This window comes from Melozone crissalis, unplaced genomic scaffold, assembly GCF_028551555.1.
Source record: "Melozone crissalis strain CALT ecotype California unplaced genomic scaffold, PUWL_Pcris_2 ptg000006l_1, whole genome shotgun sequence".
NCBI lineage: Eukaryota > Metazoa > Chordata > Aves > Passeriformes > Passerellidae > Melozone > Melozone crissalis.
The window spans coordinates 34,299,965-34,327,789 of record NW_026535784.1 but is presented as its reverse complement, the minus strand read 5'-3'; the positions used below and the strand labels follow the sequence as shown (position 1 = coordinate 34,327,789).

At 36.2% G+C, this 27,825-nt stretch overlaps 1 protein-coding gene across 3 annotated transcripts in view; it reads right to left on the bottom strand.

Annotated features, from left to right (window-relative positions):
- Window positions 1-27,825, bottom strand: part of FSTL5 (follistatin like 5) — a 271,451-nt gene that overhangs the window by 236,460 nt on the left and 7,166 nt on the right. For all 3 annotated transcript variants that reach the window (XM_054295663.1, XM_054295662.1, XM_054295664.1), the window contains one exon: window positions 11,082-11,220. In XM_054295663.1, coding sequence (XP_054151638.1) covers window positions 11,082-11,204 — 123 coding nt within the window. In that variant the 5' untranslated portion in view covers window positions 11,205-11,220. The remainder of the gene's footprint in view (window positions 1-11,081; window positions 11,221-27,825) is intronic.

The window sequence follows — 27,825 nt, the reverse complement described above, 5'->3', positions numbered from 1 at the left end:
TTTACAGAAGTAATTACTGCTATTTGTGCATATTTTACATTAAGCTTTATATGCTCAGACACTCAGTGTAGTATTGCTTCCCCATCCATAGACAGCATAAGATGTACTTTCTTCAAGCCTACCAAGACAGTCACTGAGGTACTGCAGATGGATATACTGATATCATAGAGCTCAGAATCATATTCAGTGGATATATATTTATTTTGCAATTGTCTGAGAGCACTCTGGATTTGAATAGGCAAAGAAGGAGGAAAGAGATCTCCAAGAAGCAACACTTTAGCATAGTGAATTATCCCTGGAAATTCTAGGATACAGTATTTAATGGGTATTCTATTACCTTCCCCTTTGCAGGAGTTTCTAAAGCTCCAGGTACACTCACAATTACTGAACAGTAGTATATTTCCTGACAATATAATGCTACTTAAAAAAAAAAAAAAGATAAATAAAGAAAGAAAAAGCAAACTACTACAGATGGATCCTAGCCACTTCCCAATGACATTAATGGAAGCAATTTGCCTAAAATCTCAATTCATTTTTCTTTCTAAATTTCAGAGGTGATTTTAAGTGTAATTTTCTAAAACCACATAATGTGTTTTGCTTTTTATTATTCAGTCTGTCTGAGGCTCATTCAGATCTTATTTTTCCTCTTGGCAAATTTTTGTACGGATAGAACAAAATCTACAGGAAGAATGACAATTAGGGATTATAGACATGAGAGCATAAACATCAATTACCTTCTTACAAAACAGGAATTCAAGTAATATTTAGTCTGCATTAAGACCTAATTATGGGTGAAATTGTAGTCTATCTACCAGCATTGATTAAAACCAGTATGCTGAGACATTGTTAGGTTACAAAGAGGTTGTTTCTATCACTCATCTTAAAAGAGAAAATAAGGTAGTGTAGCAAAGCAAAAGAAAAGTTCATGATATGAATATTAATCAATTGCAACTGCCCTTTTGTAAAGTGTTCAATTCTATGTTTGAGGAATACATTCACTTAAACCAGAGTTTTGATGAAAGGTTATATCATATTACCTACCGTGTGACACTTAGGAAACTAGAAAGCAAAATTAAGATCGTATTTTCTTCTACTGAATCTTAGAAAACTCAGGATTAACTCAGTATTTGATTGGTGAATTTCAACTTATTTTTCAAAATTAATTATGAAGTTCAGCTATATACTCTGCAGATATACTAACAATTGATTACAGCTTTTCTACTGTGCAGTAGGCAATGTACTGTTAAGCTTTTAGCTATTTTATCTTGGCATTCATGTTGAGAACAATTAGCTAAAAAAATAGGTTGCAGAGAGCTAAAACAACAATCTAATAAATAGCTGAAATTCTAATCTAATTGATATTTTATTTTTAATTACAGTTCCTTCATATATATATATATATATGACATTTATTTTTCTTCCCAGTCTTTAACTGATACACGTAAACAAAAATAAAGTAGACTCTGTTATGAATAATAAACTTTGAATAACATCCTGAAAATATTTCCTCATACCAAACCAATGAGTTTGAATTTATTCCACCTAATGAGGGAGTAGCTCCCAGGAAGCAGCCACTGGCAAAACAAGACAGATATATCCAAATGGTAATCTCTGTTCTTTACTAATTGCTAATTATAAACCACCAAAAGAAATTTTTGAAAATATGAAAGTATAGCAAATATTTGAAGATTCAGTGAGTTCTTTGAAAGGCATGCTTTACTCATGCCTCACTTAGAGTAGGAATGAAGAAACAATGAAATAAATAGGTGAGCTTTATATGGAAAGTCAGACTGACCAAGGCAACGGTGTCTCAGACCTTTCTAAAAATACCACTAACTATCTGTTGCAGGTGGGATTAGTCCTTTACTGTTTTGGGGATCAGCTTATTAGGTTATTATCAGTAATACAGTAGTTATTATTAATTTCAGAATTGTAGCATTAAGTTATGTAACACCAAATAATGACACATATACCAAGAAGTTGAATACATTCTATTAAGACTATGTAATATTAGTGATTTTTACTTGCATTGATGTATGGCAATAATCCTCAGATAATAGTAATAGAAAGTAATGGCATTTTCATGAAACATTAGTGAAATAGAAATTCCACTGATGCCTCAAGAGAGTGATAAGCATTCCTTATCCCTAGAAAATAGACTTGAATTATAGGCTGCTTATTCCAGGTTACATAAGCAGAGTTATAATCAATACATAAAACAAATTACAAATAATCTTTGTTTGGTTTGTTTTCATTGGAAGAAGGGGCACAGAATAAGCTTGTTAGAGTTTTATTACTTCAAATACTATTTTGTAAGAATGCATTGGGCAGGGGAATTCAGTTCCACAAAGTCGTTTGATAGAACTGACAATGAACAGTAAGCAGGATGCTCAGAGGACTGAAGCACCTCCCCAGTGAAGACAGGCTGAGAGACCTGGAGTTTTTCAGCCCACAGAGAAGGCCGTGGGGTTGCAACTAGCTGATCTTTAAGATATGTTCAAGGCCACACCATTCTATGATTCTGTGAGCAGTTTTAATGAAGTCAAGTAGCAACATTTTTGTATTACTAAAGTTTGGGAGAGCTTTGTTTTGAATATTATGTTTTAGTCATTGAGCTTTCATATTCTTAACAGTATGGTTCTTTAACTGTAGTTGTATCAAGGCATAACAATAAGAAAAAATATGTAATTGGACATCTATTCACTAGGCTGTCATTAAGCTCTCAATTTTCTTTGTGTCAGGCCTAAGCACAGATACCAACACCTTAAAGATTTTCAATTGGTGTCCTATCCTTTACCCTCATTTTTTGAAAGGAGACTGGGGCTTTTTGATGTTGTTACTAATGCTGCTGTTTGGGTTTTCATAATAATGGAAAAAAAATCTGAAACTGAAAGACATCACATTCCTTGAGCTCACGGTTGAAGGGATTTGAATATTCTGATGGATGTAGTGCCTTGTCTGGTATGATTTACCATGGAATCAGTTATCAAGAACAAATACAATACCCTGAGCTGGACTACTTATATGACCCCATCAGCAATTATAAAAGAGAAAAAGTAACATGTCATAACAACTACTGTGATCTAGCAGTCACCTTACCCAGAACTGAAGGCATTTTAAGGTAAATAGCCTATTTCAGTAAGTTCACGAGCTAAGAGACTTTCTTACTGCTATTTTGCTTTATAAACAATGGAGATGAAGACACTGACTTTTCTGGTTACAAAATGCTCAAAAGAAAACGCTGCTGAAGAGAGCCAAATCAAATATACCTAAACCCAATACACATAAACACAGATCAATACTTCTTACTATGCCTCCTTGAAATTATTTCAAATGAAAAAAATTAAACAAATCAGGATAATAAATGCTAAGAAATTGCTTAGCTATTGTGATGGCAAATATTTGTACTGCCAAGATTACAAAAGCCATGGTTCACAGGAAGTACAGATGGGTTGTTTAACCTGACATCTTGGTAACATAAAATCAGAACAGTGGCTAATGTAAAAGAAAAAAAAAGAAAATTATATAGTACTACTTAATTAAGTATGGTTTTATCTAAAAAATACCAATTTTTGCTCCCAGTGCATACCACACACTTAGTAAAACTATCACCGTTCAAAATGACAACTGAAAACTTACTTAGAAAAAAGTAAGCAATGTAGAAGAAATAGTTTAAAATAGTGATATATTTTCCCACTCCTAAAAGGAGGTAATTTATTCTGACCTTCTTTTTTTACTACACATACAGGAATAAAAATATTAAGGATGTTTTAAAATATGGATATTGAAAAGAAATATGGATGCAAAACTTAATACTTAGCCAATCTAAGAAGAGTCTAATAGTGCACAAATATTGTTATTTGATTTTATACTAAAGCCCAATGTAAGAAAGAGCTTTCCTTCTTTCTTTTGGTGCTGTATACCAGTGCTACGCTTCCTCAGTTGGGAATACATCACTGTATACTAGTATTTATAAAGGTAGTGGGTTGATCCTAGCTGGATGGCAGCACCCACCAAAGCTGCTCTACCACTCTCCTCCACAAGTGGACAGCAGGGAGAAAATATAATCAAAGATTCATGAGTTAAGGACTGGGAGAGATCACTCACCAAATACTGGCACAGGCAAAATAGACTAGAATTAGGGATATTAACTGAATTTATTGCCAACAAAATCAGAGCAGGATAACGAGAAGCAAAATAAGACCTTAAAAACAGCTTCCCCCCCCTCCTCCCTCCTTCCCGAGTTCTACCTGTTCTGCCCCAGGGAGATGGGGAGTGAGGGGTTTGGTCAGCTCATCACACATTGCTCCTGCCATTGCTCAAGGACAGAACCCCTTCCCCTGCTCCAGCACGGGGCTCCTCCCCTGGCAGACCGTCCTTCATGAAGTTCTCCACCCTGAATCCATCCCTTCTGCAACAGGTCCCCACACAATGCTGCTGTTGTAACACGGGTCACTCTTCCCCAGGGTGCACTCCTTCAGGCACAGTCTGCTCCAACACGGGCTCCCCACGGGGTCACAAGTCCCACCAGGAAACCTGCTCCAGCACGGGCTCTCCTCTCTCCATGGGTCTGCAGGTCCCTGCCATCCTTCTTTCAGGCACCACCAGCTGTGCTGTGGGTCTCCTTCATGGGCTGCAGGTGCATCTCTGCATCCCGTGCTCCTCCTTGGGGGCACAGCTGCTTCACCATGCTTTTCACCAGGGGCTGCAGGAAAATCTCTGCTGGGGCACCTGGAACACCTCCTCCCTCTCCTTCTGCACAGACATTGGTGTCTGCAGAGCTGCCCCTCTCACTTACTTTCATTCTGCTCTTGGCTTAGTGCAGTTATATCTGCACAATAACTTTCCTTCCTTCTTAAATACCTTATCACAGGGGTTAGCACCGTTTCTGGTTGTCTCAGCCTTGGTCAGCAGTGAGTCCATCCTGGAACCAGCTGACACTGGCTCTGTCAGACATGCAGGAAGCCTCTGGCAGCTTCTCACAGAAGCCACTCCTGCAGCCCCCCGCTACAAAAATCAGGTCACGCTAATACAATACAAAAGCCAATGCTTAAAAGTACAAAATTATTTTAATTTAAAACCAGAATTTAAATAGATAAAGAAAAATAAAATTTTCACCTCTAGAACAAGAGGTGAAAAATAAACACAAACTAAATTGATTATTATTTAGTTTAAAAAAAAATAATCTGGGGTACAGTCCAGTTTGTCTACATACCAATGAAACTGTTACACACCACAGTTATTACTTAATATAATTTTATATTGACTTTTGAATATTATTTGTCATAAGAATTGCCTATGCTACAGGATATCACTTCCATTTTAAGAAACCAAGATAATAAAGGTTAATATAAACAATAAAAGTCTACGTTTTCTAGGCAATAAATAGAGGTATTAAATCCATGGGGGAAATGATTGAGAAAAACAAGCAATGGAAAAGAATAAAACAAAGCATTCTATTTATAAAAGAATAAAACAAAAGCATTCTATTTGTCCAATAGAAAAAAAATAAAGAGATGGAATTAAATTACAAAGAAGTCTTGAGGACCTGAATAAAAAGAGGCAACAAGGAAGTTATGAAAAAGAGGCAGATTTCATAAACACACACTTCAAGTATCTGGTGTGTTTCATGATCTCAGAAATCCAAACTGCACAAATTTAAACAGGAACAAATCACCTCAAGTAGTATATATATAAAAAAAAATCTCTCCTGACTCTGTTTTGCTATTACTGCAATTGCAGTTTGTGATTACAATTTGGCATTATAATAGAATATGAAAAAGCATGCTAATCAAGAATCTGAAATGATAGCTGATACAGACTGTGTTTGCGTTGACTTCCAAATACTAGAAAGGTAAAAAAACATTTCTTATCTATACAGAGGGTAACTGGAAATCCTCCTCCTAGGATTCAATGTGAGAAGGCCAAGCTGACTGGAGAAGATAATTACATTGCCTCCATATGCCAGCATATTATATTTTATTCTTTGTTGCTAATCTGGCATGTGAAATTAAAAAAAAAAAGCAACGTTAATCAAAAGGTAGATAATACACGTGAATCTCCTCACTCCTGAAAATATTTGGTTGGGAATAATCTTTTCCACAGTGATGATGTTCAGTAAAAGGAACAAAAAAGATAGACACAGCAAAAGGTTCAGCCCAGTAGTCAAGAGGCACCTTTGCTCCCTGACTGGGCCTCTTGGTTTCACTACAAGTTTATAGATAGTCATTGCTAATAAGTATCAGCAAGCATCTTGAAAGGAGGAATCAGCCTTGCCTTAATTCCAGATTTTGACACTCCACACTCCCCAGTGACTGACTAGTTGGAAGAAGGATTATAGAAGCAACTTTTCTAAGACTTAAGAAATGCTTTGAGCAGGTAGTGAGAGACAGCAGAAATAAAATGTTTAATTGATATTAGCTTATTAAGGAACAGTGATTGCAATGGGTTTAAAAAAAAAATTACCCATGCCTTTTTAATGCTATTGCCCACAGGAAATATCAGATTAGATTGCAGAATCTCCTCTCTTCCCCAAAAAAAGAAAATAAAATAAAAATTAAACCAAACCAAAACAACAACAACAAAAAAAGACTTCTGGACTACACTTACAAGTGATTAAGAGGAAAAAAAGTAAAACTGAATCTTGCTTCTTCTAATCCTGGAATTTGCATAGGACATAGATACTGGGCTCATGGAGCCTCAGAAGGAAGAAAATTCTCATGTTACTTTAGAGCTGAGAACAGCAGTGACATGACAGCAAAAGCTCTGTTCTTAGTCCTCAGGATTCACTGCTCATCTTCAATAGATTTTTTTCCCTTCTCTCTCTAGGACAGGGGATTTTACAGGATCAAATTTTATGACTTCTCAGATCCTGCAAGCAAACAGATTTTCCAGATAGACACTGTGAGCTATAAATCTCAGGTTGTTTGGAGACCAGACAACACAGGGAAAGCACAGGCTATTTTTGAATCCCGGAATACTACTTTCTGCACATTTCTTTCTTGGCCATGACACCCTAAATGACAATAAAATCATCAAACACTCAGGCTGTCTATATTTTACAGGCGTTTCAGTGCTCCTAGTAGCAGGAGATCATTTTATAGACTTTGGGCAAAAACCTAAAAGTCATACATGGGTTTTTTCTGTGCTTATGCATTCAAATTTGCTTTTAATAACATGGGACAGAAGCTTATGTTCTTCTCTTTCTTTTTTTTTAGTTCAAAGTCCTTATTGCTTAAACACTTCTAAACTGAATCTAATTCTAATGTAACCTAAACCCCTTTAACCTGACCTAGCCCTGAGCCCTAATTTAACATGAATTGGGGTTGAACAAATGAAACAAAGAGCAGCAAATAGCAACAGTAAGTAGGGAAGGAGAGAGGGAAAAGAAAGAGAGGAAGGTTTTTTATAGGAGGTTAAAATGAATATTGTAGTCTGGAAAAATATCACAGACAAGAGTGAGGATTGCACAGCTGAGTCACTTTCTCCTTGCCCTTTGGTAAAAACAAGATGAAAACAAACAAGGCTGGAAAGAAGCCTGAATCAACAGGTCACCAGAAACCAGTGAAAGCTGGCACAGCCCCTTTGCTGTATCCTTCATACACTCCTGCCCAGCTGGACAACAGAAGCTCTTTTCTGATGGAGCATCCTGCACAGGCCAAGGCTGAGGCTGGACTCTGACTTCCCTGGATTCTCCCGTCTCTCTGCTCCCACCCATGCTGTCAGGGCAGTGCTTGCTCTCAGTGAGGGCTTAGCTCTGACTATGGGAGACCTGATTGTCCTAACCTCAAAGTTCAGCACTGGGCCTAAGTAAAAGCAGCCCAGGGGACAAGGACCGAGTTACATCTTCACAGACTGTCCCCTCAGCCCAAAACTGAACTGCTGCCCACCCGTGAGGACATCATTAACAAGGAGGCACTGTCACCAGTACTATTCCCTCCTAAGCCATGTGGAACACCTGGCTTGCCAAGGAGGGGTGTGCATGCATGTGTTAGTGAGATATGCAGAGCTGGCATGCTCTGGAGTATACATATGGATGTACAGGCTGTATTCCATATTTCTTAGCGTCTGACAGAGAGTCTGCAGCCAGCTGTTACCATTCTGTTGGCTGCCACCTGCCTGTTTATACCTGGAAATCTCAGAGCATACACTCTTTCACTGAAGACATTGCATAAACATTGGTCTCTGTCAGAGGCATGCAAATTACAAGAAGAGAATTCATTAGGATGCTAAAAATACTTCCTAACAATATCAGGTGGGAACCTAGGTATTAACAAATTGCTCACATTACTTCAGCAGCAATGCAAGAAGACTCCCAAATGGAAAGTACCTGACAAATGAAGAACCAAGGATTATCCAGCTCAACAAGAAATTCACATGCTGTTCAGATACAGCCTAGGACTTTTCAGCATAACCACGTAAATGTAAGTCGTGGCAGATAAACAAGGGAAGGGGACTGAAAACAACTTGGAGGAGTGCTTTGTAATAATCATTCTCAGTTCTGGTTCAAGAGAACTCATCTCTTCATGGGTTTGAATATTTCATACATGCACAATGCAGTCAAACATCTGATCTTCATTACCATTGTAACAGCCATGATCATGAACATCACTATAATTAATGGTGAATTATAATGAAGCACATAATCAAAGAACATTAGGACCTTTGGAGGTCACCCTGTCACACCTCCCTGCTCAAGCATGGTCACCCACAACAGGCTGTCCCACACCATGTCTGGACAGTTCTTAAATATCTGCAAAGATAAAGACTCAACAAGCTCTCTAGGCGATCTGTTCCAGTGCTAAAAGTAAAATAATGTTTTCTTATGCATATTTTTTTTCTATTTATAAAGTTTTTTCCACAGAAATGCTGTTTTTATGCTTTCAGATTATCATATATACAGACTAAATTCCTACTGATAATTTCTATGCATGAGAAGCTGAAATCATTCATAATCCCTTTTAAAACAATACAACCTTTATGATATGAATGCCTGTTTCCACCACAAACACAATCATTATTTCAAGATAATACCTAAGTACCAACAGGATTGCTTTTCCCTGCAGGTTGACATTTAAAGTTGCTCTGGTTGGACTATTGTTCAAGTCAGATAAATTCCCCTTTATTAGAGCAAGAGAGATTAATCTTCTTTTTTCTTTTTTTCATCTTTGCACACATAAACTTGCATACATATTGCCTGATCAAAGCAAATATAACTGCATATATTCATTATCATCTGTTTGCAGTAAGAATTCTATCGGCATAACTTAATCTAAGCAGTTGATTTATTAAGTGTTTGATTGAAGCAGAAAGTTTTTTACCATATTATTTACATTTTGAGTATGCCTATCTGTGCCAAAGTTGGTTTTAAAAATTTACTTTAGAAAAGTTTTACATTCCTAGGGGTTTTTTAATAGAAACATATGTCCCTAATACCAAAAGCTGAACTCTGCTAAACCAATTTTTATCTAGACATATTGCCTAAGGAAAAACCCACCATATTTTTCAATACAAAGTTTTATATCAAGTTTTAATTATTTGTATGTTATCTGCATATGTCTAAGTGTGATTCCCCCAATATTAAACTTTAAAAGTTTATGACAGCCTATTCCAAGAACTATATGAGAGTTATCAGTATATTAAAAGCATAATGAAGAAATAGCAACACATGAATAGTTCCACATTCATTAAGACCAGAGACCATCTAACCTAACATATAATGCTAATTATACCCCATATTTTGTCCTTCATTGCTTTCTCAGTCTTCATGGTTTTCTATTGGGGCTTTTTGCACATGTGATTTCTCTATCGCATGATTTATTCCGTAGTTTCATTACTAGTCTCTCTTTTCCTTCCAGATTTCAAAGTACTTTTCTTGTGCTATTTTATTTTAGTTTTCTTACAGCTGTCAAATGGAAATAAAGTGACGAGACAAAGTTTTAAATAAAACTCAGCATAAAAATCTGTGTGCTGATACAGTTATTTATTTCCTTGACTGTGGCCTGTTTCAATCTTATTCTGACTGAGAACATTGCCTAGAGGGTGCATAATTGTATGCTTTTAAGATTTTACTTTCTATCTGTTAAGAAACTTTTTGTATTTAATTTATATAGCATATGTTAATTAGCTAATAGGCAAGTATTTTACTTGTTTGAGAACTCATGCCGCCAGTTCCCCTTTGTATGCTGAGATAGAATCACATAATATTGGGTCTTTTTATCAAACTGAGAACTAAAAAGAAATATTTTTCATACTTTGCAAAAAAGTACTGAGAAATAAAACTAGCAGAATCTTGAAACATTATTAGAAACTAACATTTAGAATTTCTGGCTAAAATTCAGACCTTTTACTTGTAGCACAAAAATTCAGAAGGGTGAAATTTTTTTTAACATCTCTGTTGGCCTGACTGTAGGTCTTAAGGCACCTCAGATGTTGCTCCCATGACTACCATGCCAAGAAAGCAGGAACTAGGCTAACTTTAGACAGCCCATGGAAATATTACAGCCTTTTCCCTTGTTTTAAAGAACAACCACAGAAGTTTCCCTTTTAGCTACCAGTAGAAAGGCAGCTGAGAACTGTTTTGAGAGTCCTGGATTCACGGCAAAGGAGCATCAGGTGGGCAAAATTAGAATGGCACTTAGTGGTTGAATATGGGAACCATGTAACTCAAAAAACATCTGCACTTTGTCATGGTCCAAAACTGCTAAATTCAGCAAGCCCTGGGAACATCTACCTCTTGCAAACAAGCTTCTATTCACCAGTTAACTTCAACACCACTCTTCTTGGTGGGCAGTTTCCCTGTATGCTGCTTGGACTGGAATTCACTGAGGACTGTAACAAGTCATTGCCTTAAGCAGATGCTGACAGCTGCTTTAAGAGAGAGACTCTCCTGGCTCCCCCTCTGAGTTTCTGTTGATATACCTAATCTCTAGTATTTGAAGCTAAAACAGATCTTATCTCATTCCCTTTGAGAAAGTTAATTTCTGAACATTACTCCAATAAACACAAAAAAGACAAGGCTAGAATGTAGTTTATCCCTTGACCATGGAAGAAAAGGAAGAATATTAGAGAATAATCCATACCTTGTGTCGTAATCTTACTAGGGGCTGATATGGCCTAAAGCTGTATCCTTCCTTGACTGGCCACCCCTCTGCTCCCAGCAAAATGCATCCAAGAAGTAAAGCAGTGGACCACCACATAAACATCTTTACAGGTCTGTTTCTGTGAAAATAAAATGAACAAGTTCAGAGATGCAATATTACTTTAGCATAAACTGTATAAGAAAGGTTTACAATACTGACAATCCAATTGTGGACTTGAATGAATTTAGTAGATATAGGACAATCCATCTGGCACAACAGCAAAGAGAAAAAATGTTGGTAGTATTTGGGACAGCAGTATCAATTCCATTGTGCTGAACCTGAGAATTTTCCCATCTCATATGAGGGAGTCACTGAGGAAACAACCAGGAAAAGTCAAAGAAAAGACAGAACATAAAAGAAAAGCAGTGGTGAAAAATGCAATAAGTTTTCTCAGATGAAAGAAAAAAACTTATAATCAATCACATGTTCATCAACTTTTTATTTTAAATGTGGCCTCTTGTGATGCACTATTCACAACCTAAAAGTTTACAATAATCATACTCACAGATTTATAAATACATATGGCATAAGAAGTACCTTACCTTGTATGGTTCCTAATGGATGTACACATATACATTACATAAGTGGCTTCAGAACCTTTTAGAGATATGCAATATTTATTATTGATATTCAGCATTTGTGTTGAAACCATCATGTTAAACAGACAACACAGCAAACTGATCTCCATTACCTCAAGGTACTCCCAAGTCAGTCTGCTAGTCTATATTATTTAATCCTTCATTATGGGGCAGAGATGAGCCACTTTCATGCATGAGTGGAGGTTTTTTTCCCCTGTCTATTTTGCTTTTAGTTCACTTAGCCTGCCAGTGCAGAAACCTCTGATAAGAATCAAGATATACAGGAATAAGCACAAAACATCACAAGAGTGCCCTAGCAGCCCAGACTGTGCACCGAATTTTGAAGTCTTGCCTGACATTTTCTTTTCTATGGGAAATCATCTGAGCATAAAATGTGAACAAATTGGGGATCACTTATTATCCTGTATCATTTACAGTCATGCTCCTGGCAATACTGTTACACAAACTGTGGTTTTGATTCCTATCATTCCTCACATAGCAGTAGTCTTCACAGTCACCTCAAGGCAGAGAGACTGAATAGAATTAATTCCTGTGGAGATATTACATGTAGTAAATGGACTCTACTCTTACCTCTATTCACAGTCTCAGTAACAGATCCTACTTAAGTCTGCTACCCTTCCCTGGAGACTACTCTACCAAACTTGGTGAAACCACTACAGGTCTGTTTCATCCTCATTCCAGCTGATTTTTACCAGCCTGCCTTGCCTTCACACATGTAATTCAAGCAAAAGCTTGACATTCATGCACCATATTACTTCGACATCACTTACCTTTTGTTCCACCAAACTCAATCTCATTCTGGCTCTCCCTATTAATCAAACTTAGCGTTTCATCTCATTTATCATTACTTTTTCCAACAGTTTCCACTTCAATTACCTTTCTTTGTCACTCCAGCTTTTCTAATATACATAGTAGAAGCATCTCTCTTAGGAGAGCTTGCACAGAATACATTAAGCAGAGCATTATTTGAAACACAGAAAACAAGCTCTATTACAGAGGGGTATTTTACATAAATAACTTGAGGCTTGTTCTTCTACCGCCGCTCAGTAACGGGATATTATAGCGAGGATAGGAAATGACACAGTGATATTTTCTTCTTGAGTTTCCCTCAATCTTCCACCAAAACAGAAGAGCTAATCATGTGTTCTGGTGGATCTTTGCTATGGTATTATTAGAACTAATCTAGCTTACTGACAGGAAACACCAAAAAAAGACTGCTTCAGAACTCTGAGGATTCAAGTACATGACGGTAGGGGATTTTCCTTCACTGACTACGTTGGTTCCCAGTATCACTGTTACTGGAAAAGTAAGTCCATTAAAAAAAAAAAAAAAGCCAGAACAAAAGAAATATGAAAAATCAGAATCTTGATTTTTAACCTCAAAAAATTGTTGAAATTTTTTTAAAATACCTAATTGTTGACTTTCAAGGCCAGAATCAGATTTGTTTAGCACTTGTGCATGCTAAGACTAGCATGGTTGAACCTTTGTGCACTTCTGGAATACCTCTCTGAACAATGAAAATTTGGTTGGAAAACAGTCATTTCACAGAAGGTTGTAAGAGCAGCCACATTCCACCACCCACCCACAAACTGAATAGATTTTAGTCTCATGTGGAGTAAAAGAATAGAGTCCTTTTAGTTTTGAAAGTTGTTTGACCTTGAAAGGCTCATGCTTTGCACTTGTACAGAACAGAAAATTATTACATGCTCAGTTTCTGACTTCATTGCCTGATACTTGGATGAACATTTACAACACAAATTTACAAAGTAAGCTTTTTGGACACATGCCACCTAAAATCCCAAAAGTATGCAGAGTCTGTGCAGTTATGTTTTGCCTTTTTAGAATTTAAAATATCCACCTTTTTAAGTTGCATACATTTTCTGTTGAATTTATTGGATATCTTAAATTATTTTTTTTACTTATTACAAAAAACACAGTTCTCCTTAATACAGTATTATTATGAAGCCTTTATTTTAAGAAAAAGTATTATCTGTCCTAAGGACTTACATTGTTAGTGAGTTGAACTGAGATCAGGAATAAAAATGACTTTTCAAAGCCTCATTACAGCTCCAGATTTTGGTGCTGCATACAGCCGAACAGAAAGAAATAAGCTATCAAGACTATATATTCATGTTGCCTAAATTTGCCTCTTTCTTATTTCTACTTGAAGGTACAGCCTAAATTATCAGCAAAGAGGGTTTTTAATTTTGTTTTAATATTGTATTATCAAGAAATCAGATTTGTTTTTGAAAAATTGTTATATCATGCATTCTGAGGCAAAATTACATATTTTTGAACTCAAATTTACATTAATGATCTAGACCCTCTACTCATTATTATAATCTAGCAGAACTTGATCTTTCAGTGTTTAGATTAAATTCTTCTCTATTTTTAACTTCATTAATTACATATTTGTGAAAGAACTGCTTCTAGGTTTTATTATATATATATAAATATTATTATATGTCTATTTTTATTTTCACTGAAGACAGTTGCTTCTTTATACTCATATAATCATGTTTGGAAATCTGATTAGTTTACTTGGCTCTCTTTATTCTCTCTTTAAGCAGATACTCTGCATTTTCCTGTTTCTTTCTCTCACATTTCTCACAGATAGCATGGACTATAGATTAAAATGGAAAAAACTTAAAAATTATAAAATATTCCGGTACATATTTTAAATGTACATATTTTAACATATATATATGATTTTTCTGCCAGTAAACACCAAACTGAAATTCTTAAACAAGTACTAGCAGTAACTCCCTATCATCCATTTTATTAATGAAAACAGTTAATTTACAGCTACTCATTGCATGTAAATAATTAGGGGGTGGGCTTCTCCCTAGTTGCACACAAATAAGTAGGGTGCTGAGTTTCTTTCCTCAATGTGCACTAATTCTTATTAACAATTAGCTTAATGCACTATTTTAGCATCAAATTGATTGGCATTGTAGAAGTCTTATGTGCTATTTATCATCCTTAGATTTTCCTCATGAGCTGAGGAGGAATAGAACAAAGAATGTGGAAGAGATAATGGTTGTTCCTTATTTCTCACTGTACAGTAATTTCACCAGTATCAAATTTAGATTTTCCTTTCTGATTCTCAGAAGGCTTTGTCATTTCACTTTTTAGCCCATTTCCAGAGCATTCATGAATCTGATGTACTCTGCAGTTTTCTCACTATTGATTTTTCCCCATTTCAATTAATTCTGATTTTTTTTCTTATAAATTATAATCTATAAGAGGATTCTTTTATTCTGTGTCAAGTTTATACCTTAAAACTCTTGGATGAGAAGCACTGCTGGGAGAGCTATAGCTTCTGAACTGACAAAAGGAATATCTTAGGATATCTCTCTTGCCTTTTTTAGGTAGGGAAAATGGGACCCTTAAATAATTTTCAGAGATTTTTTTTTAAGCAAAGAAAGCTACATGAAAAGTTCACAGCGTTTCCACCATCACCCTGATGATCAGATAGTCACTGCTGAGTCAGAGACAATTTCTTATAATTCTTAAGGAAATGTAATGCAAAACCTGTATCTCCCTTCTCTCTCCTCCTAGTGCTTTTCCAATACTTTGTGGAAAACAAACTAAATCCCAGTTCTGACACCTTAATTATGAATATCTAATAACAATTAATATATTCTACAATACCATAGTGAGTGTTTCCTCTCAAAGTTATTATGAGTTCTAAATCTTCTCATCAGTTCATTGGTAATATAAATTTTGTTCTTTGCCTAACTTTTTCTTGTTGGACTAGGAAAGAGGTTGTTGCTATGAGAGTTTAGCAAACGCATAATAAGCACTACTTTACCTGTCCCCATGCTGTAATCTTCTTTGAGAAGATTGAAAAGATATCATATTTTACATAACCAGTTCCAAATGTGACAATGTGTATTTACAGTGTACTAAAAAAATATAATTCATGTAACCTGGCTTAGCCAGACTTTATATAAAGAGTTAAAACATATACCCAGTTACAAGAATGCCCTATTTTAAAATGCATACATACTTAAAATTAAGAACTTTGCAATTTTTAAAGCTCTTTTTTTTCAATAATTTCTCAGTTAATATGCTCTGTTCTGTGTTGATAAATAGTGACTAGCCAGGATATCTGGCTTTAAGAGAAGAGATATTCATTTGAAAATGTAAATATTCCACCTCAATAAACTGATATGATCAACTCAACACCTCTACAAAGTATAATAAATGAAATCTTAAATAATGGCCCAATCACTGCATTCCTCCTGCATTTAAAAGAAAAGATATATCAGATATTAACCTGGAATTATTTAAAAGGTCACTTTCAACATTTCAACGTGCTCTCAGAAAATGTCAGTCTCCATCTTTTAGATATTATTAATCTGAAAATAAATAAGAATAAAAATAATTGTCTGTTTTGTGGGGATCAGAAAAAAGACCATAAGCTATGTCACCATATTCAGTGTTATTAATAGGTTTATAATACAGCTACAGTAATAAATATAAACCATGCTTCATTGCCTGTGACTTTGAGATTTCATTGCATATCATGATGGACACAAATAAGCAGGCATGAAAGACCACACTGCTACCATTTCTTAAGACGCTTTTATCTACCCTTATGGTTTCATGGTAGAAAACTAGCGGCAAAGAAATAATATTCTCGTGTAGAGAAAATTATACTGCATTAGCTTTGAATGAATAGCAGAAGTTTTAACTAAAAGCATGTCCTTTCCCATTAGCCAGCCTCTACCCTAGTGCCCACATCTTCACACACAGCCTGCCTTCAAGAACCTTACAACAGTTATCTTAACACCAAAAATGGGGCTCTTACAAAGTAGTCACAGTATCATATTCTCTTATGAACATAGCTGAAATACATATCCAGCAATGTTTCTGCTTGTCAAAATGCGCCGTGGAGGGCAGATCACAGTGTCACGGGGGCAGCTCTCAACCCCACGACTTCCTGACAGCTTCTGAGCGCTGCACACTTCATGCTGCCACCTTCCAGGCCTCCTCCAGAAGTGGCAGCTACACTCTGAACCAGAGTGGTTAGGTCACCTTAGCTATGTGCAGCAGGCTTGGGGCTGGCAGCAGGAAAGTGCAGTGCTGCCACGGCAGCCAGCAGCTCGTACATCTGCCAACCAATCTGTTCTGTCTCTCAGCTGCGGCTTCATGTGCCCACAGCCACTCACTGTGCAGGCACATGCTCCTCATCCTTCACCCACCAAAACAGGCTGGCAAGTCACTTCAGAACAGCCAGCAATGCCACTGACAGCTCATGTGCTGGAACACACAGGATGAGAATACTTTTTTAAAAATATTTCACAAAATGCCCTCGTCATGCCAGATGCACCCTGCCTTCTGCTGACTCCTGTCCATCTCTCCCTCTGTCCTTTCCTGATTTAAACTGCAAAACCATCATGCTGCACAAGAAGAAGGTGGAGGGCAGGCCCCTGAACTCCTGTACTAGTGCACTTGGTCTTGGTGCAGACCTTACAAACACGTCAGGCTGCTCCAAGGCAGGTACGTCCAGGCACCACCGTGGTGAGCAGCCAGCACAAGGCCAGAATTCCCTGCCTTTCCCTGTCACTCTCTGTGCCCTCCACCACCTGCACTGCCAGGTGCTGGTGGGTAAGGGCAGCAGCCAGGCAGCCCATCCCCTCTCTGTGGGGGGATGCAAGCAAGATCCATTAGCCCAGGGCTTTTCTAGAAGGGCTTCTTTTGAATTGGCCCGTAAGATTTACAGTGGCTCATGAGAACCTGTACACAAATGGCCTGATCGTGCCAGGGTCATTTCTGAAAAGTTCCTGAAATGCAGATGCAGCAGGGACACTTATCTTTGCGGCTAAATTCATGCTCTAATTTCCTCTTACCATTTTCAGTGTATTTATTTATTTATATAAATGATGACACCAAGATGTCTTAGTCTAAGCAACCCCATTTCCAATGAATTATAATAAAATGAGAAATGGCAATTTTAAAACCTTCTTATAAGTTCTTCACATGGTCTCATAATGTCTTGAATATTTCAGAAAGAACAAAATGAGAGTACTGTAGTTCACATATCTCAGAGGAGCTTTGTTTAAAGGATTCTAGTTGTGTGTATTGATATATTTTTCTCCCAAGACTTCAGTATCAACCTCAGGGTGATTTTAGCATCGCTGATATATGCAAGTGCTGGTTTGTGGAGGTTATACTGTTAGTGAGGTGGTCTCTTTCTTCCCTCATTAAGCAAACTTGTAGGTTCCTCAACAGCCCAGAGGATTAATGTTTACCATCATGGCATTATCTAAACTGATGGGAATTCAACTACTTTATGTTATGAAACCAGAAACAGAAAACCTGCCAGCTTAGAACTCAGGTGAATATCTTGGTACTGTTAATATTTTACATAATTTGTAAATTGACACCTATCATACCATTGTGTAGCTGTGTCCTTCACACATGCTAGAAAAGATAAATATTTTGATTTTCAAGTTTTTAATGTTTTTATTCTAAAATCAAACACTACTAACATCAACTAAATGTAAGATGAAACAACAGCTGTTGGCACTTCCATAGTAAATTGTTAAGAGCACGTTTGAGAAAAGACATTATCCTAGAGAAAGCAAAATGGCCACTTAAGATACAAATTTTTTTAAACAGGTGAGCTGCTAAATTAAAGATTAAAATTCTCCTTATTTGCTGTGATATATTCATCTACCACTCTTACTTGTCTCTTTTAGTATTCAAGAAAACCTTGAGGTTTGGTAAAACAGTAGTAACCAACAAAACCATTGAAACCTTTGGGTTATTGAACTCCTTGGATGAATGCTAAACCACGATATGTCTGTCATTAGTTCCAATAGCCATGACAATTTAGAGAATCCCTTCCCATTAAGTATTCTGGTTAATGTTATGATTTTATCTGTTTACATCTATGAAACTCTCTGCATTGAAGTGCTGTAGCCAACAGAGATGGACCCCATCTTTTTTTACCCAGAGAAAGAGATTCTTCAATAACTCAGCTGCTTTAAACTCAACCCCCCTGGAGATTGTTCCTCAAGATCACCATGCAATTGGCAAGACCAGAATAGACGAGTTTGAGGGTTTTGCCTCTAATCAGATTTGAAGTAAAGAAAGAATTATGAAGGATTGTAGAAGGAATCCAAGTCCTAAACCACAAAAATGTAAAGAGAGAAGGTAGTTAGGGACAGGGGAAGTAGCATTTCAGCAGTCTTCAATAGGATGGGAAGATTTCTAGAGTGCCTATCAGCAAGAGAGGTGACATGGGAAAGTCTATGACACGTGAGAAACCATGAGCTCCTGAAACACAGAAGGACATGGATGCACTCTGCTGTGATGGAGAGGAGTATGCACAGCAGTACAAACTCTGACAGGAAACATGAAATTATCAAACTGCAGAGAATAAAGATGCATGTGGATTTTGGCATGATTGGATTGAAGCACAGCTCAATCAGTAACCAGACGGACCGATGAATGTTGCAGCTATTTAAATAAACGAGGACTATCTGTAGCTGAGGGCAGTTTGTCCTTATCAGGATTGAACCAAAAATACATTTGCCCTCCAGTACTCTCCCCCAGTGCCCAAATAAATATAATTAAGTTAACTACAGATTAAATCCTGACCCAATTGACAACATGAAAACAACTCTAAAACCTACATTTAATATGTCTGGTACAGAATACCACCCTATTTATAGGATTTACTTGCAGTGAATATTCACAAGTATGGAAACAAAACTTTAAAATAACTCTGTTAACTAAAATGAAAAAAATTCAAAGTTGCTTGTTATTGTTTTTAGAAAAAAAAATCTATGTCTATTCATAGGTATACAAATATCTATGGTATATATCATAGGTATACAAAAATCTATGTCTATTCATAGAGGTATACAAATAAAGTGTTCTGTACTTGAATAGCCAAACTAGTTACAGGTATTTTCTCTTTTTCAATTTAACTGCTGTGGAGTTTTTTGCCTCTGTCCTTTCCTGCTTTGTGGTGACTCAACACTCTTTCTTCTTTATTGTCACAAAGGTCAACTTTCTTCATGAGCCTCAATTCAGAACAATCAGAAAGAAATACAGAAAATAGCACTTGTTTTGTCAGTCATAAAGCTGACATAGCTCCTACCTAGTGCCATGTGCTTGTATGTTTAAGTCCAAGTCTGTAAAAGAAGGATTTTCTCACCCTATATAAAAAAAAATTAACAGACTGAAAAAAATAGGAAGTAAACATACACCCTTTCTGAGATCTGATAGAACAAAAAACTTCACCGCTATCATACCTGATTTAAAAAAATAAATTCACTCTGACAGCTGACTCGGTCATTTGTGTTCTACTATCTATATTAAATGCAGTTCATTGTTTTAGTACATAGTAATTTCCCTAGAACAAAATGCAGTCTTATTTAAATTTTCCAAAGATATTTTCAATCAAATAATGCATTTGTCATATTGTATGCTTATGACCCTGTTCAATAGGATCTAAACTTTCATTTCTTGCTATGTTTTAACTGTCTTACACTATTTTACTGGATTTTATTGCTTATGGTTTTATACCACTCTAATATAACTACTAGGAAGAGGTCTTCCAAATGCATGTTGGAAAGCTGACAGTAAACCAGAAAAACCTATCATTTCCTGATTAGGTTGTAACTAAATAGGACTTAGCTACAAAACAGGGGAGTTTTTTTCAAAAATTCTTTAGCTTAAAAAATTGTCATTCCTAAGAATGGAATGCAGACAATACAAAGCAAGGAGCAGCCAGTATGTGGTGATTAAATGGTAGTTTGTGAAAGGAATGTATTTTGTCTCTCCTCAACCACTATTGTATTATACATTGAAAACAATTTTTTTTTTTGGTATATAATACCAAAACAATTTCTTTTGGTATTATATACCAAAAAGTTTTATATATTTTATTTGATTTGGGTTTTTTTAGGTTTTGAGGGGAATTTTTTGCATTCTTTGGTTATTTTTGGAAAGGCAAAAAGGTAAATATTTTCAGTTTTATTTATACAATAGAAATACAAGAAAATGTTAATGTAGAATTGACTGGACTTAAGTTTTGACCATCAATGTGCCAGGAAACATATGAAACAGCCTCTTAACCATAAAACCCCTATATTTCAACAAGAAATTAATGCTCAGATACCATCACCAGACACTCTATATCACATTTGGTATGAACTCTGTGCATAGGCAAGAGCATCCCATCTCTTCTCATGTGGAAGTGTCACTCTGAAGCTACAGCCTCAAGAGTGACCACCCCACCTCTCTGAAATATAAGTCTGTGCTCCCTCTTTCATCCCACCATGACACTATTCTCATTTTTTGATTCAGCCACATTGACTCTGGGATTGTCTGGGTCACCTCTGTGAAGTGCAATGCTCACGAAGAGGAGCCAGAAGATATTGCAGAACATCACATTCCAACTGCCCTGTCACAAATGCCAATCACGTGGCAAATGTCCAAGTGACTCTTTATTGATGAGTCAGTTACTGTCACATGAATTATCCTCAGTGCTGACTAAGGTAAGCATCCCTATGCTATGAGAACTGAAAGCTTCTCTTGTCTCTCTCTGTATTTTGAAGGTCTGGGAATGCCCACCTCTCAGCAATTTCAAGTCTTTCTTGTTATCCAGATGAGATTTTCTGGAAGCCACAAAATACAGAAATTCATCAAAGCAGAGAAAGCGGGTTTTGAAAGTTATTTTGAAGGTTTTTATCTGATTCAGCAACATGCAATAGAGTCTGAAGACTGTTTACTCTCTTGCAGTTCTTAAGTGACTATGAAGCAGTGGAAGGAACCCCAGTGGAGGACAGCCAAGTGACTTTAATCAATTTAATATTAATCACTTTCATAGAATCATTCTTGCGTTCTGAAATTTTGAAAAATCAGGATTACCCTGCCTATAGATGGAGGGAAGAATCCACCTTTCTTTGTCATCTTCAAAGTCTTAAAGTTGCATAAATGAGGCAATCTGATATTCAGCAAAGACAAGTGACAATAACTTCCATCCTCCAGAGTAAGACATGGATCGTCTCAAACCACAGCTGACAGCAAACCCAGGTCAAACCTTCTCTCTTTGCCTCCTCCAAAAATACTGAGTATGATCTGTAGCAATAGAAACTTCCAGCAGGAATAAAAAAAAAAGAGTGCCAAAGAAGGATAAAGGCAATAAATGTAGGGGACCAAACTGATGCATCAGGTTCACTGTTCATCTTCTTGGCATGGTGCAGAGGAGGGAAAAGCAGATGCTGCTAAAGTGGGAGAGGGGATATTCCGTGTAACAATGCATACTGCTCATATTCCCTAATTCCTCACTTAATAAAAGCGTGTCAACACTCAATGCTGACACTGCACCCAGTTGAACACTTGGAAACAAAACTAGAGCAGAGCCATTGCTGCTCTCTCTCAAAGTTGACTGCTTTGGGCAGCCTCCTATGCTTAAAGCCAGCCCCACCAACAACCCAAGAGCCAGTTCGTAAGGTCCTGCTATGCAATCCCTATTCATGTTCCTAAATAATACCACAGCCTCCTACAGTTCTAAGTGAACCATTTAATACACAATATACACTGAAGAAAAAAAGAGAGTATCATTAAAAGTATCAAAAAGCGCCTCTTATTTCCAAAGTCACTTGACTTCTTTGAAAATCACACATAAAAGATTGCCTAGATGCAGCCCTATGTTTTGGCTACTCTTAAAGCCCAAGGGAGATATAAATCTGGAAACTAAATATTTCAAAACTACTCCTGAAGAACCAAAGAACCACTTACAACACTGGGAAAGGCAGCCCTTTCCAGCTTTTGGGGTTTGTTTTCTTGTTTGGTTATCTTGGGATTTTTTTATCCATGACGGCATATCAGAAACATGCCTGGGAGGATAAATGCAGGTACTGTTTGCTTTACATCAATCTCTTTCTATATTAGCATTCCCATAAGTCTATCCTCACTCACGTGAGATAACACAATAGGGATAAAGTATCCCACTAGAAGCTCTGAGGGAAAAGTTAAAAGCTATGTCTTGGGATGCAGGGGGGAGAGAGTTACCTGTATTTCAGTGTCTAAAGTCATAAGACTGTACAGCTTTGTTCATGTTTTCTCCCATACTTTTACAGTCTATGTCTACAGTGACACCCTGGTTCAAATCAAATCAGTTTTACACACTTTTGAAGGAAGCTGTCTTGTTCTATGAGAGCTTAAACTGATCTCTGGCCATGATATTGCAACTGATAGGTGGAGACCAGGGCAGGAAAAGGTTCATTTCTAGCCAGATCAGATTACAGATCAACTCTGTAATCCAGCTCACTACTCACATCAACACCACAGGCAAATGGAAAGACTGATCAACAGGTGTAATAAGACATGAGGGACAGCAGTGACCCAAACATAGTTCAATTAAAACTATGAATCTATTTAGCTACAAAATGAAAATGCACACCTTATTCTCTGATCAGAACTTTACTTGCTCAGTTACATCAAAGTGAACACAATAAACTTTAAATCAACTTATTTAAAATATAACTGACAGGCTGTTTAAGCAAGCTTAGTACATCAGTATTTCTCTTACATTGTTGTGACAATACACAGGCCCAAAAATCCCAGAGCAAAGTGGAATACTTCTGTACTATTGTGACTCTCAATTATCTATTCTTTCACCTATTGTAAATACCATCCTAGAACAGTATTCTAGGTTTTAGGGTGGTTTTCTGGTCATAACAGCCCTTCATGAACATCCAGAAATTTAAGACTATTCTTTAGTAATGCTGACTTTTGCTATTAATAGTTTTCTTTTGTTAGATTTGCTCACTGGCTCTAATTTTATAATATTTCCTGCAGATGGCCAGAAATAACATGGATGCAAGGATAAAAAGGAGGATGCAAATTTCAAAACAATGCCATAATCTTCATTACAGAAGTGTTCGTCTAGTAATTAAGTGTGGAGCTGCACATATGGTGTCTGATTTATCCTCATATTTTCAGTGATGCAAACTTGCTATGATAATATTAATGTAAATGTAACCATACCACTTTTCAGTCTGGGAGCACAGAAAAGCTATTTTTTTTCCTCACTTTTTCCATTAGCAATTGCACTTTTTTTTCCAACTAGAAGCTGAAAGAAAGAAAAGTAGCTACAAAGTTATAGGTTTAGCTATTGCAAACTTTCCTTCTCTTCCTTTGTGTATTTAAGGAAAGTAGCTACTTCCCTTAAATACACAAAGAATTTCATTCTCTTTTGGTTGATAAGGATTTACATTCTCCTGGTTTAGGATTATTCATCAATGTTTTCACTCTCAAAAGATGTTATAATATCCCCCAAACAACAAGAGTTTCTCTAGTGAAATATGTCCAAGGCTTCTGCCCTCTGCCTAAATATCTTAGACTAAAATTTAATTCCTGCTGAAGAGAAAATCGACACTGTCCCTTAACGTGGAGCAACAGAAAAAAATTTCTCAGTCCCTAAAGTCCTTCCCTGTAAGAATACTTAACAGCACATGCTAAAGTTTTTGGTAATTTGTAGGTACAATTACTATGTTTTTTATTTCACTTATCACTCCCTTTCCACTCTGTTTTTTAAGCCCAGATTTGCCAAATCCTGACCTTTTACTTGTGAGGAGTTATGTGTCTTTTTCAGGGCATAGATGTATATTAGTACAAGGCAAAAGAGTGGCAGGATTCAACCCCTGTTTATACTGTTCTGCTTCAAGAAAGCATAACCTTCCATTTTGTACTCCAATTCTTGATAGTCTTGAGAGACTAGGTAAACTCAGAAATTTCCTAAATTAGAAATTCATAAACAACACTTCTTAAAAAGTAATTTTTCATATTCAAAAACTCAAAGATGAAATTTCCACATCATGATAATGCCAGCTTTCCCATGGCTTTCTAGGAAGTAAAGATAACTAAATTGTAAAAATATTTACTATGGAAAAGTCTTTCTCTGGATTATTTCTCCTCTGCTTGTACTTATTAACAAACTTCAGAATAATATTTTTGCCCAGATGTACCTTTTTAAATCAGGAAATTTCACTCTGAATTTCACTTTTAAGCATCATATCTTTCCAAATTAGTCGAACCTCCACACACACTGCAGACTCATTTTGAAGCAGTTTGACTCTTTTCAGTAGCACTTCTCTATTTCACTGTGCATCAATTTAAGTTCCTTATGGAGGTGTTTTAATTTGTGAAGCCTTATAGTTGAAATTTTGCATTCCATGCAAAGGCTACAGGATGAACAGTTTCAACTTGTTATAGATAATTAAGTGCACAATCTTTAACACACAAAAACCCCTGTTTTTTTGAAGCCAAAAAGGCCTTTTGTGAAATAAATTACAATCAAAAAGAGATCAAGGTAACCCAATGTAAAAGATAACATAGAAAAAACAAAGTGCATAATTACTGATGGACCTCAATACCAGAAACAGAAGAAAATTACTTATCATTATTTCTGTCCCACTCACAAATAATTCCAATGCAGTTATTACAGGATTGTAAGAGAACTGATCTCTCAGATATTGGTCAAAAGCAATCAAAAATTCATAATGATTATTGCTGTACAAACCTAGTTGAAATACAGAAAAAAGAGTGCTGAGAAGACACATTTCTTTAAATATTCACTGATTAGAGTGATAGCAGTAAACTCTTTGAAGCAAATCATACTCCTCCTTGACCCCTCCCCTCCCCAAATTTGCTGTGCCTTATAAATTGGTTGACTTTACCAACGGTAACCTCAGAAATCCAGTGTTAGAGAGAAATGGTAAACAGACACTCTCAAATATCTCAAATTTCAAAATATTTTCCTTCCTTTAAAACATGAAAGTGGGTCCCATGGTTGATGGATACATATCAATATGCTACAGAAACCTTCTGCTGTATGCTGGGATAAGAAAGTTGATGTTGAAAATCAAAATTATAATCTGAGATGTTAAGGATCTCAGATGTGTGGGAAGTTTAAAATAAGTCCTTACTTTGAACATTGAAAAAAAAAAACCCTACAATTATTAATGATTTTTGTAATGCTTATATATAACATCACAACTCTTTTCATAGCTCTTTTTGGAAGAGAACTGAATCAACTGAACAGAATTACTGAATCATTAATCATTGGAAAAAACCTCTGAGCTCGTTGAGCCCAACCCTTGGCCCAGCACAGCAGTGTTCACCACTAAAGACTGTCCCCAGGTGACACATCCACACACTGCTCAAACACTTCCAGGGACAGTGGCTCCCTAGGCAGCCTGCTCCAATGCCTGACCATCCTTCTAGTGAACACACTGTTCTTAATAGGAAATATTTAGCACTCAACACTTAAACAATAAAAATTTCAAAATTCAGAATTTCCATCCACGCATACTATCTCCTGTCCATTTTCTTCATTAGAAAAAATAATAAAGGCACAAATCTCTTTGCTCATTTTTTTTTAACCATTGAGAGCTTCGTGATCAGCTCTTTAGATTTTCTTTCAGCATTTACTCATAACTCCAGAAACATGCCCAGCTTATAAAAAATACAAGTCTAACTCACTCAGATTGGATCTTTGTCTCTCAAAAGGCAAGCAGAGAATTATATAACTGAAATTATTAGCCATAATACCTCACACTGTTCATTGAAGAGTCAGATGCAGCACATAAATTAATAGAAGCACTCTAAATCATTAGTCAGCAAATTATATCACAAACTTTCATTTAAATCTCTTTATTAATGTGAGAGCTGTTCTATCTGAGAAACCATGAGAACAGGGGGGTGCTATTTTTTTATATGGATTTCTGAGACTTTGGAAGTATAAATCAAATTTTCAGTATAGATTTATTAATGATTCATGTGTATATCACGTATATTTTTATAAAGACAAGCATAGCACCCCTTTCAGAAGTTTACTTATTCATGGAAGAGATTACCGAGAGCCTAAAGCAGTAGATGAATGTGACTATAACATAGAAAAGATATAAAGGACATAAATATCTTAAAATATTAGATTTTTAGTCTTTTGGGGACACCAATTTTAAGATCTGATGCTTGAAGCAATCTACTAATGTTTCAAATGCAACCTCCAAGATGCAGAAAACCTCCTGTCACCCTGCTGACTGCACCAAGAACATACAAATGTAGACTGTTCAAATACTTCTGTGATAAAAATTCTCCAAGCATAAAATAATAGAAACAGCCTATTATTAGACAGTAGACTAAAATGCAACTATAGCTAAGCAGCACAGTTTAAATACACTAGAAAACCGTCCTCAGTTCAAAAAAAAATTAACATTATACACAAGTTAAATCTCTGGAGTGATGTCAATTATGGTTTTCTCTTTCAGTGTCCCAAGTAACAACTAAATCCACCCATGCATCTAGGTCTAGAAAAAATTTACAGAATATTTCCCTTATCAAAATCAGCCTTGAGCAAATACCAAAAAATCTAAAAGAGAAATATATTTTATGTGTTGAAATAGCACTAATTATCACTGGGATTCTGAATTACATGAGAATATAAAGATAGTATAAATGAAAGATAGAAATGTAACATATAAGTTGGAGGACCAACAATTCTAAAAAATGGTATTTCAATTCTCCAATATACTAGCTGAGATTCATTTGCCTTACAAAGCATAGGAAATAAATGAAAAATATAATCAGTCTTCAAACTATCCTAACCTGGTGCTGTGACTTGTAGTTTATTTTAAATAAAAATTTTCTCTCTATCAAAGTACTTGATAATATGGAAGAGCAGCTCTGTGATGAACCATATTTCAACTTAAAAATCAGCCCTCAAGATTAAAAACATCAATTTCTCACTGAAGCTGAGGTTATGGCTAACCTTGGCTGTTGCAAGGAGAGGGAGGATCTGTGCAACTTAATTCCACTTGACAAGGACAAACCCAAAGCACTGTCATAATGGGCTTCTCTTCTTTCTCTGTGGCCTTTCCACTGCAAAAAATGATTATGAGATGAACTTATGTTTCCATCTTGAAACAGAGCAGAGAGAAAAGAAGGGTTCACTGTCAAAATAAGATGCTACTATAAAAAAAAACCCTAAATTTAATTTCATTTAATTCTTTTATCTAAACTATAGAGGCATGGAGTTGATGCATTGACCACTC